We start from the raw sequence: 12,450 nt of genomic DNA on the forward strand, positions 1-12,450 counted from the left end.
CGCGGGGGCGCGGGGGCGCGGGGCGCGGGGGCGCGGGGCGCGGCAGTGAGCGGGCGCTCCCAGGTTGGGTGAGTCCGGGCGCCAGCGGGCTGGTGGGCGGGGGAGCGAGCTCGCGGCGGAGAGGAGCGTGCGCGAGACTGGGGCGCAGAAGGCGCGCGCGGGGTGTGGCGGGGGCGCCACGCAGAGGGGGCAGCGCCACCGTAGGTGAGCCTAGACTTTGCAACCTGCAGGCTGGGAGGAGCGGGAGGCCGAGAGGAGGAGTGGAGCGGCGGACAGGCCCGCGGTCACTGGGAGAGACCTGTCCCCCAAGGGCGGGAAACCCCTACAGCCCCCAGCCAGAGGAGACAATCGCCATAGTTCGACGGCCCCGATGTTTTGACACTTCGCACCTTTGCGAGTGCCGGTGACCTCTGCTTGGTTCCTATCAGAACCAGCTCAGGCGCTCCCACCTCCCGGAAGCCTTCCGACCTACGCCATTGCGGAGCCATTGCAGTCTTCCCAGGCCTAGTGGTTTGGGCCCAGAGCTCTGCTAGCGTCTCCCAGGTTCTGTTTTAATTTATGTTGGGCAGTGCTGGGCAGGGGAAGCCTCACCAAACGTTGGTTGAGGCAGTAAGTACCAGACTGGGCACTGACCTATGGACGGGAGCTTGGGCTCTTGCCTGAGCTAGCACGCGCCAGGGCCCTCACTGATTAAGTCAAGAAATATTTCCTGAACACCTACTGTGTGCTTAGCACTGGGAAGAGTGTCAACAAAGACCATCTCTATGCCGACTGAGTTGCAAGGCCGTGAGCAAGGAGGCGCAGTGTAAAGCAGACCCTCAGAGGAGCTCTGGGAAAAAGAGCCCCCTCCCCCTTGGTAAGTGTGCCCTGAGTTTGTGGACAGAGGGCTGCGAAAGGCGTCCCTTTGGCCTCTCCCTCCCGAGGCCTCACACGGTGGTTCTGTTTTTCTGGCTCTACTGCCTTTGCAGCAAGGCCTTGTAACTGTCAGGTCTCCTGTTTCATTGAGACCCTTGTTGAAAAGGTGCAGTGTCCAGCAGATGCTCACTCCAGAAAGGGTTTGCCCCTCCTTTCCTGCGGAGAGACTGGTCCCGGAATGCAGAGTTGGTGATTCTGGCAGCTCTCCAGTGGTGAAAGCCAAGTAGGGCTGTAACAGAATCACCTGGGGATTTTGCTAAAATGCAGACTCTGAATATGGAGGTGGGGGTGGGACCTGAGAATCTGCTTTTCGACAAGCCTCCAGGTGATGAAGTCCTGCAGATCACGGACCGAATTTTGAGTAAAAGGGGTGTAGAAGATAGCTTATCCAGGTGCATTGGTTCAGGTGGGCCGCACATTAACAGAAGTAGAACACCTCGTACCCCCACCCCCACCTTCCACTGTTATCCCAAACTTAGTAGCTTTTTTTTTTAATTTTTTTAACGTTTATTTATTTTTGAGACAGAGAGAGACACAGCATGAACGGGGGAGGGGCAGAGAGAGAGGGAGACACAGAATCAGAAGCAGGCTCCAGGCTCTGAGCCATCAGCCCAGAGCCCAACGCGGGGCTCAAACTCGCGGACTGCGCGATCGTGACCTGAGCTGAAGTTGGACGCTTAACCGACTGAGCCACCCAGGCGCCCCCCAAACTTGGTAGCTTTAAACACACATTTATTCTCTTAGAGTTTTTGAAGCCGGAATCCAAAATGAGTCTTAAGAGGGCTAAAACCCACACATCTGCAGGGCTGGCTCCTTCTGCAGCCCCAGGGGAGAATCCGTTTCCTTGCCTTTTCCAGCTTCACAGGCTACCCACACTCCTTGGCTCCTGAATGACATCACATTTTTGCCCTCAACTTCTGCCATCACACCTTGTTCCCTGTCTGACCTTAGTGTGTTCCTGTTATAAAGAAGACCCTTGGGATTACAGTGTGCCTATCGGGATAAGCCAGTATCGTCTTCCCAAATCAAAATCTTTAACTTCATCACACCCGCAAAGCCCCTTTTGCCACAGAAGGTAACCTCTTCCATAGGTTCTGGTATTAGAACTTAGACACTTTGGGGAGCCATTATTCAGACCTACTACTAAGAAAAAGCGCATTTTCTTACTCATATTTCAATGGCCAAAACCGGGAAATTTAACCTTGATACACTTCTATTATGCAATGTCCAATTCCTATTTAGTTTCCCCAACAACATAATTCAAAAGAATTATGAAATTCTTTTTTTTTTTTTTTTTTTTTTTTTTTTTTGGTTCAGATTCAATCCAGAATCGTGTGTTCGGTGCAGTTGTTAGGTCTGTTTAGGCCTCTTTGCTCTGGAATGGTCCCTCCTCTTTTCTTTGTCTTTCAAGATCTTGACATTTATAAGAGTAAAGGCCAGTTGCAAGACTGTCTCTCAACTTGGCTTTGTTTGTTATTTCCTCAATTAGATTTGAGGTTTCCATTTTGGGCAGGATCCACAGAAATGTATTTTATCCCACTAAGAAGTGCATCACATCAGGAGACACATGATGTCACTTTATCCCTTTATTAGTGATGTTTACTTAGATCGCTTGATTAAAGTTGTATTGGGCAGGTCTCGTCACTGTAAAGTTCTTGTATTTCCTTTTGGAATTAATACACAAATTGTGAGGAAAAACTTTGAGACTATATGAATATTCTGTTTATCAAATATTCACTGAGTTTTAGCACTCACTGATGTTTCGGCTTGATGAAGTTATACTGTGATGGGTACAAAATGTTGATTTTTTTTTAACGTTTATTTGTTTTTGAGAGACAGAGTGCAAGTGGAGGAGGGGCAGAGAGAGAGGGAGACACAGAATCTGAAGCAGGCTCTAGGCTCTGAGCTGTCAACACAGAGCCCAACTCAGGGTTCGACCCCACAAACCATGAGATCATGACCTGAGGCGAAGTCGGATGCTTAACCGACCGAGTCACCCAGGTGCCCCCAAAATGTTGATTTTTTAAATACTCCCATTATTCCTTCTATGTTTATTAGTTGCCCTATCTCAGGGCACCTGGGTGGCTCAGTTGGTTAAGCATCCAACTTTGGCTCAGGTCATGTCTCGTGGTTCACGAGTTCAAGCCCTATATCAGGCTCTGTGCTGCCAGCTCAGAGCCTGGAGCCTGCTTCGGATTCTGTGTCTCCCTCTCTCTGCCCCTCCCCTGCTCGTACTCTGTCTCTCTCTCTCAAAAATAAATAAAACATTAAAAAAATAAGATAAAAATATTATTCACTTTATTATTTGCTCTTTGGGACATAACATATGTAAACTTCAGGAATACAGAGTTGGTCCGAAATAGGCCAGGTGTCAGTCTATCTTCTTTTATGTTATAGTCTTCCACTGTAATAGCTAATACTTATTAAACACTTCCTGTGTGCCAAGCTAAGTGCTTTACATGTATTTATTATCTCTTTTAATCCCCACAATTATGAGGCACATACATTTATTATTCTGTTCTACAGATGAGAAAATTGAGGCTCAGAGAGACCGGGTGAATTGTTGAAGATCACACAGCTAATAAACAGCGGCACCAGGACCGGAACTTGGTCTGTCTGTTCCCGAAGCCTGTGTTCAGACTGCTACACTACACTGCCATCCCTAACTTATGATCTGACTCAGCCTACACGGCCCCAGCTCTTGAAATCTGACTATTAGCAAATACCGGGGCATTAACTCAAGCTCATGCAGTTTCTTGCTTGAGCACTAGACAGCAGAATATTGTATTAAGTGCTGGCAGGGCCCTGACTATGGGTAGCTGTGGCACCTGCCATTTTCCCTTCCTCTCCTCCCCAGGGCTTCTCAGTGGTCCCTTATGAAATAAATAAGTCTGTCTTATCTATGTCACAGATGACTGCAGCTTCCAACCTCACAATAGCACAGCTTGCTGGGTCCTTAGAGCCACTCTTGGGGCCTCCTGCCCGCTCAGTTATTTCCTCCCTACTCAAGGGTAGAGACGTGGGGGTAAATGGAGACCTTAGCCTCCCCTAATCACCAATAAAGCAAGCTCCTCTCGGGCCTGATGACCCCCAAGATCTATTATTATCTGACTTAAGACAGCTGGAGAGCTTTTTAAAAAGTCCATTTGAATATAAGAATGATAGGCAAATATGTATTTATTGGCTCTTTTGGGAGGGGTGGCGTCCCAAAGAATCTCATAGTTATCTTGAAATGAATCCGAATTGATTCGAATGTGTCTATCTTTAAAATCAGATCAAATTCACAAAGTAGCGTGACTCTGCTTTGATGTTTCCCAGGCCCACAAGGATGGAAACGGACTACCTGAAGAGGTGCTTTGGAAACTGCCTGGGCCAGGCACTGGCAGAGGTGGCGAAGGTTCGGCCCAGTGACCCCATAGAGTACCTGGCTCACTGGCTTTATCATTACAGGAATACCTCTAGAGCAAAAGAAGAGGTGTGTGTGTGCACGGAGTCGTCTTGGGGACGGCTTCTCAGCTTCCTCACAGAAATTTGAAATCCAAAGCAGGATCCCAGAGCTAGCCCAAAAGGTTTCTTGGTTTATTCAACCTGGGAGATCGCTTGGGCCCAGATATTCTTGAAGTCTGGGGCGTCTGGGGGCTGAAGAAGGAATCCAACTCAGAGGAGTTGTGGAATTGGTAGATTTGGAGGTACCAGCAGGCAAAAGCTAGTTACAGGAGCAAGTTTCAGAGGCCTACAGGACCCGAGTCTGTGGTCTATCCCAGCGAGGGCAGGCCTATTCGTACAGGCTTCCCAGGGACTGACCTGATTCAGCTCTCGTATCACCCCAGGATAGCCGAGAGAAGATCCGGCAGAAGGAAGAATATGATAATAGCCTCAAAGAAACCGAGATGACAGAAATGCTGAAGCAAGAAGAGTGTCAGATTCAACAGAAGTATGATAAGTGTCACCAGGTAGGCAGAAGGAACTCAGCAGTGGGGGTGTACGCATCCCAGTGATGGATATCTGGAAATCTGTAAGTCCTCTAGGCCCCAGTGCAAAGTGCATCACGGCTCCTGTAAGCCTACCTTTCCCTCCTTATTCATATGTTTATGTATAAACCCGTCTTATTGGCAATCCTTGTCAACGAAAAAAGAAAATGTTTAAAGGCAATTCCATTTGAGATTTCAGGAAATGCCTTAGATGTTACTGGTTTTAAAAAATCAGATTTAAAAATAAATCTGCTCTCACTTAGAACAAATATGTTTCCTTACAAGATCCTTTGAACCCTTTTCAAGTATTATTCAGCATTCCAGAAACCAAATATGGTTATCAGTATATACTTCAAGTACATTATTGTATTCATTATATACTATTAAGTATTTTATTTCCTCTGCACTACTTATTTATGTATCAAACCACAGATGCCTTCTCTGTGATGCTTTAATACTGGTCATAAATTGTTACCTTCTTGTAGTTGGAAACAGCTGTATGTTCATTAGTCTGCCAAGCTTACCTTTTATCTCCCGAGATTTTTGCCATAATCTTCCGAAAAACATCTTGTGCCTATTTTGCGCTTTCTTCAAAGTGCGTGATATCTGGATAGGAAATTGACTTACTGGGCTTGATATCTGACGTCTTTCCACCTGTCACCATATCCTGTGTGTTAAACTCTTTAGTGCAGTTTTGTACAATCCACTAGCTTTTGCTGGTTTCCAAAGCCACCTTTGATGAAGAGACATGAAACTATTTAGCTTACATACACTTAGGCTAATATGCTCAGCTCTCCTCATCATTAATAGATGTATTTTTTTAAGTCTGGATGTTTTAAAGGTAAATCAAGTCAAAAGAAAGGTAGGTTCATACTCCTGTTTGTCAATAGTCCAAAGGAACTCTCACTCAGGAACATTTCATTCTTTTTCTTTTTCTTTTTCTTTTTTTAACTTTTTAAAGCTTATTTATTTATTTTGACAGAGAACAGAGCACACGAGTGGGGTAGGAGCAGAGAAAGAGAGAGAGAGAGAATCCCCAAGCAGGCTTTGCGTGCAGTCAGCACAGAGCCCGATATGGGGCTCGAACTCACAAACCGTGAGATCATGATCTGAGCCCAGGTCAAGAGCCGACACTTGACTGACTGAGCCACCCAGATGCCCCGGGGAACATTTCATTCTTTGAGCAGTTGCTGGGAGATGGTAGTGCGGAGGTTGTGAAGCCGAAGCTGTCATCCCCTTACCGCCCCCCTCATCCTTTTCCAACATCACGCTTCCCTGTTAATAGAAATATGAATATATAAGGCAGGGAAAGACTTCCAAAACTCCACCCTGGTTTTAGGATCCCTTTATTAAAGAAAACTTTGCTCACGTGAATATTTTGAATCATCCCATTGTGTTGCGTGCAGGAGCTATTACACCCTGTAGCAATATTCCTTTGCAAGATTTAGATGAGTAAAAGGTATGCTGTTCTTTTGCCAAGTGTGAGACAAAGGCGATGGTGAGGGAAGATGGGCGGGGGAGCCAGCATGATGCCAGGACTAAGTGTCAAGTTTTCAGTTTCAAGGAAGAATGCGTGTGCAAATCGTGATCATGGAAAGTGATGCCCTTTGTTAGAAGGAAGTAGAGAGACCCAACGATGATCGGGAAACAACGCTTCCCTTGAAGAGCCACATCGTCCACAAGCAAGTTGCTCTCAGAGTATGAATTGAAGGAGCTGGGTAGAGAGGGCAAAGAAGTGGAGATACCTCAAATAAGATGAAATTCTAAGTTCTTGTTTCTCACCGGCTCAAGGCAAATGGCAGACTATTCCTGGCTACTGGTCATTTTCAGATTTTGAGTCACTAGTACTCTGAAATCTGATCTCAAATAGGCCCAGGAGGAGTGGAATAAGATTTCAGGGGCGCCTGGGTGGCTCAGTTAAGCGTCCGACTTCAGCTCAGGTCACGATCTCACGTCCGTGAGTTTGAGCCCCACGTCGGGCTCTGGGCTGATGGCTCAGAGCCTGGAGCCTGCTTCCGATTCTGTGTCTCCCTCTCTCTCTCTGACCCTCCCCCATTCATGCTCTGTCTCTCTCTGTCTCAAAAATAATAAATAAACTTAAAAAAAAAAAAAAAGATTTCAGCAGGCCTGCCGATGGGCTTTTGTGCACCTACTCAAAGCTTTGCTAAACTTACCTTACTATCTTAAAACCATGATCGCTTGCATATACCTTAGAAAGCCTTTGAGTGCCCCAGATTGAATACTCCTGGTCCAGTCGATGCGTCAAAAAGAGGAGTACAGACAGCACTGCGTGTGGTAGAGATCATAGCTAATTATAGCCATCAAGAAGAGGTGGCAAGAGAAGGTGGTATTTGAGTCAGGCCTAAAGGAAAGCTAGCAAAAGTTGCCCTTGTATTTCTCTTTATTAAGCTGAGGTAGTTTTAAGTAAGTAAACCATAATTCTGTTTCTATGTTGGAAAACGATCCCTTTTATATAAAGATGTGGCCATACAAATGTTTTATAATTATATTTTTATGGAATCAATACATAGATTTGCAGGGTGCCTGGGTGGCTCAGTCGGTTGAGCCTGATTCTTGATTTCGGCTCAGGTCATGATCTCAGGGTTTGCGGGATGGAGCCCGATATTGGGCTCTGCGCTGCTTGGAATCCTTTTTCCCTCTCTCTCTGCCCCTCCCCTGCTCGTGCCCCTCTCTCTCTCAAAGTAAATAAACATTAAAAAAAAAAAAAAGATTCTTTCTCTCTCTCCCTTTGCTCCTCTCCCCACCCCATGTTTTCTGTCTTTAAAGACAAAAAACAGAAAAACATACATTTGCTGTGTAGACGCATAGCACTTTGAAGTTGGAAGGTTCTTTTCGATCTCATGGGACTGCAGTCACATAGATGCCAGACTGTTTGATACTGTGTCATAGGTCACTGAGACTGAATTTATTTTTTCAATCTTGACAATATTTGTGATAAGTGTTTTAAGCCCTTTGTCATTTTAAGGTCTCTTTCTATTACATACTTTTTCCCTAGATTATGATATGTATGTCTAGTAATTATTCCTTATGTGCTGAACATTGTAGATGATACTTAGTAGGGAGCCTAGATTATGTAGTTTTCCTTTAAATGGTGTTGAGTTTTGTTCTGGCAGGCAGTAAAATTATTGGTGAATCATCCTGATCCTATCTGATTTGTTTTATACTTTGTGAGAGCAGATCTGTTTAATTTTCTTATTAGTCTTGGGCGTGAAAATGGCAGTGTTGTGTTCTTGGCATATTGAGTGTGTTTTAATCTCTGCTAATGAACTCTTTTCCTTTTTTGTTTTGTTTAGCCACTGGTATCTGTAGCTAGCTCCACAATGAAGACTGTATTCATACAAGAGAACACAAAACCCGTTGAGAAGGATGGCTTGAGGCAAGAATCTTTGCCAGGTACTTCCAATATGGTTCCCGGAATGCCTCAATAGATTCCTTCTTGAAAGACGTCTGGCCAGGCTGACTGCAGTGTTGAAACTCCACAAGAAATAAATTCCTAGGCTTTTCGGCATAAAATTGCTCCCAGAATGCATCCTGGCTCCAAATCTCCTTAAGTTATCAAAAGGTGGCTGATTCTCATGATGCTTCTCTCAAAGCTACAAGCTCAGAGAGGGGCCAGCTAGGGCTCTGACCTGAAGATGGTAACTGTGTGAATTAAACCAAAATTTGAGGGACTGTGGAGGGGGGTGTCTGCAGGGACTCTCCAGCCAAAGTTCTGTTCTGATAGCCATGAAAACCCCTTAATCATGTAAACATTTCAACTACTGATAGGATAAAATAAACTCATGAAGATTTCAAATAAGTAACCAAAAGACTTTTTTCTCTTGATTTATCTTTTTTTTTTTTTTTTTAGATTAGACAGTAAAAACATCCATTTCATGTGTTCATGTCTTGACTTAAATTTTTTTTTTAATGTTTATTTTATTTTTGAGAGAAAGAGAGTACGAGCAGGGTAGGGGCAGAGAGAGAGGGAGCACAGAATCCAAAGCAGGCTCCAGGCTCTGAGCTGTCGGCACAGAGCCCAATGTGGGGCCTGAACCAACGAGCCGTGAGATCATGACCTGAGCCAAAGTTGGACACTTAACCAACTGCGCCATGCAGGAGCCCCGTGTCTTGACTTTAGATGAATTTTTGCAGTCAGGTCCCCGAGTGTTTACATGTGTCCTAGAGCATACCCATGTCACTGACGACAGGTATTTTAAAACAGCTCCAATGACAGTAGAGCTCGGTGTGCCCATACACCTAGAGAGTATAGAATAGTTATTCCACGATGAGGCTTTTGGGGAAGAAGAGGACAGGCTTCCCATGCTCGCTTGAAAATGGCTTGAGATATCAAGAGGAGACTGGCTTAGGCTTTATAGTGTAGTTAGGGGTGGACCCAAGTAGGAGTTCCGCCCTCGGGGAGAGGCTTGTGTGGCTTGAAACTCCCGCCGTGCCAAAGTTGGGAGCACCTGAGTTTATCAGTTTGCCCAGATGTGGGGCACAGTGGGGAAGGGGAAGAGTTGAAACCTAAAAGCTGTCGGCAGTCAGACGCCAAAAAGTGGAGTCAGACTTTATCACAGAGGGCAGACCTGGGAAACTTGGGAGTGGCCTTGACCCACTCGGTCTTTGAGTAAAGCAGGTGGTGAGGTCATTACTTCAATTTTGCACCTGGTGGGTAGACATACAGCCACACTTTCCAGAGTAGCTGGGAAAAAGCCAGAGGATCCAAAAACCCACACACAGAAGCAAAGAGAGCTTCGTAGAGGACGCAGTGGAATCCTCAGTGGATGGGATGGTATCTGCAGCTCCCCAGCGGGAAGGTGAAGTCCTCTGCCTGGGAGCGGTTGTCCCTTGGACATCACAACCCATGTGAGGTGAGTTGTAACTTTTGTCTGCTTTAAGGGATCCCATACTTTTGCCTTTGACCGTTATTTAGCCCCGGTATGTGATCACGTTCCTGGCCCATGAAAGTGTGATCAATCCCTACTAATCTTTTTTTGCACTGTTTCCAAGTTTGGCTTTTTGTTGTTGTTGTTATTATTTTGTTACCAGAAAGTTGTTACAATGAACTTTCCTGTACACATATTTTAGAACATCTCTGCTGATAGATTTATAGATTGCTAAACTGAAAGATATTTGGGGGCGCCTGGGTGGCTCTGTCGGTTAAGCGTCCAACTTTGGCTCAGGTCATGATCTCACGGTTAGTGAATTCGAGCCCCTCATCGGGCTTTGTGCTGACAGAGCCTGGAGCCTGCTTCAGATTCTGTCTCCCTCTCTCTCTGCCCCTCCCCCACTTGCGCGCGTGCTCTCTCTCTCTCTCTCTCTCTCTCTCTCTCTCAAATAAATAAATAAATAAATAAATGATGCACCACCTCACATTTGTCAGGATACCTAGAGCTAAAAAATAGTGACAACACTGAATACTAGTGAGGATGAGGAAAACCCAACTCAGATTCATAGAGAAACCTGTATGTGAATGTTTATAAAAGCTTTATTCACGGTAGACAAAACCTGGAAATAACCCAGATGTTCTTCAATGGGTCAACAGTTAAACTGTAGTCCATCCGTATCTCAGAATACTACTCAGCAATAAAAATGAATGAACTGGGGCGCCTGGGTGGCTCAGTCGGTTCAGTGTCCGGCCTCGGCTCAAGTCATGATCTCGAGGTTCGTGGGTTGAAGCCCCGCGTCGGGTTCTGTGCTGACAGCTCAGAGCCTGGAGCCTGCTTCGGATTCTGTGCCTCCCTCTCTCTCTGCCCCAACCCACTCTCATTCTGTCTCTGTCTCTCTCAAAAATAAACCTTAAAAAAAAAAAATTAAAAAGGAGTGAACAAGTGATACCCGAACAACTTGGATGAATCTGAAGAGAAATCATGCCGAGCACAAAAGCTTGTAGGAAATTATGTCTAATCCCAAAAGGCAGCAGACTCTATGGTTCATTTATAAATAACCCCACAAAGGTGGAGGCTAGATTAGCAGTTGCCATGGCTTAGGGCAGGGGTTTGGGAGGGATGATGTCGTTTTAAAAAACAACAAGAGGGGTTTTTGTGCTGATGGAGCTGTTTTGTATTTTGATTGCGGTAGTAGATCCGAAAACCTGCACATCTGAAAAAAAATTGCTTGGAATTAAACACACCTACGGGCAAGTACAAGTCATCTGGAGAAATCTTGAATCTGATTGGTCGGTTGTATCAGTGTCAATATCATGGCTCAACAGTTTTGCAAGATGTTACTATTTGGGGAAACTAGGTAAAGAATCCATGGATCTCTATATTATTTCATACAACTGCATGCACATCTCTAAGTATCTCAAAATAAACCGTTTAATTTTTAAAAAAAAATTTTTTTTAACGTTTATTTATTTTTGAGACAGAGAGAGACAGAGCATGAACGGGGGAGGGGCAAAGAGAGAGGGAGACACAGAATCCGAAACAGGCTCCAGGCTCTGAACTGTCAGCACAGAGCCCGACGCGGGGCTCGAACTCATGGACTGCGAGATCGTGACCTGAGCCGAAGTCGGACGCTTAACCGACTGAGCCACCCAGGCGCCCCAGAAACTGTTTAATTTTTTAATAGTTCATACAATTCTCACCTACGCTCCATTTTCAAATATCCCAAATTATCCCAATAATGTACTTTGGTTTTTATTTATTTTAAAAAGAAAACGTTATCTTTTATGTTGAATTGCAATCAGTTTTGCCTAATTGCCACCTAGAAAGCTAGACTAACGTACACTCCCATTTCAAAGTGGCCATTTCTTGGGGCACCTGGGTACTTGGTCGGTTAAGGGGCTGACTTTGTTTGGCTCAGGTCATGATCTCGCAGTTCATGAGTTCGAGGCCCGCGTCGGGCTCTGTGCTGGCAGCTCGGAGCCTGGAGCCTGCTTCAGGTTCTGTGTCCCCCTCTCTCTGCCCCTCCACTACTCATGCTCTGTCTGTCTTTCTTTCCCAAAAATAAATAAATATTAAAAAATTTTTTTTTCAAAGTGGCCATTTCTTCATACTCTTGCCACACTGAGCTGGTTATTTTAGTTTTATTTTCTGTCCATCTGATATGTGAAAAACAGTAGAGTTCTGTATAGATATTCCGGATACTGACCCCTAATCAGATACGTGTTTTGCAAATACACACCATTATTATCCCCATTTTACCAACAAAGAAACGGAAGCACAGAGACAGGTAGCCTGCCTGAGTCCATGTGGCTAGAGGTGGGAGAGTCAGTGTCCAAACCCCCCCAACGGTTTGGTTCCAGAGTGAGGGCCTGACCTCACTCATCAACACCGCCCTCAGAAGAGTAGCCTCAGAGCGACCCCTCAGTGGCTCAGTCGGTTAAGTGTCTAACTCTTGATCTTGGCTCAGGTCATGATCTCATGGTTCACAGGTTTGAGTCCTGTGTCGGGCTCTGTGCTGACAACATAGATCCTCTTTGGGATTCTCTCTCTCTCTCTTTCTCTGCTGCCTCCCCACTATCTCTCTGTCTCAAAAATAAATAAACATGGCATTAAAAAAAAAAAAGCAGCCTTGGAAATCAACTGGTTAAGGGAACGGGCTTGCAACCTGACTT

General features: G+C 45.3%; 1 protein-coding gene across 2 annotated transcripts; it reads left to right on the plus strand.

Annotated features, from left to right (window-relative positions):
- Positions 1 to 82: 82 nt before the first annotated feature.
- Positions 83 to 8,710, plus strand: DYDC2 (DPY30 domain containing 2). 2 transcript variants are annotated; one of them, XR_007460747.1, is made up of 4 exons: positions 83 to 856; positions 3,442 to 3,525; positions 4,234 to 4,868; positions 8,201 to 8,710. XR_007460747.1 is itself a non-coding variant. In XM_049645284.1 (3 exons), exons 1-3 carry the CDS (start codon positions 4,223 to 4,225, stop codon positions 8,333 to 8,335), a joined length of 426 nt encoding a protein of 141 aa, XP_049501241.1. In that variant the 5' UTR covers positions 3,899 to 4,222; the 3' UTR covers positions 8,336 to 8,710. The 2 variants fall into 2 exon arrangements, 1 of the variants encoding a protein (XP_049501241.1); XM_049645284.1 differs by lacking the exons at positions 83 to 856; positions 3,442 to 3,525 and having other exon boundaries at positions 3,899 to 4,390; positions 4,746 to 4,868.
- Positions 8,711 to 12,450: the final 3,740 nt, after the last annotated feature.

The sequence above is a fragment of the Panthera uncia genome, chromosome D2, assembly GCF_023721935.1.
Source record: "Panthera uncia isolate 11264 chromosome D2, Puncia_PCG_1.0, whole genome shotgun sequence".
NCBI lineage: Eukaryota > Metazoa > Chordata > Mammalia > Carnivora > Felidae > Panthera > Panthera uncia.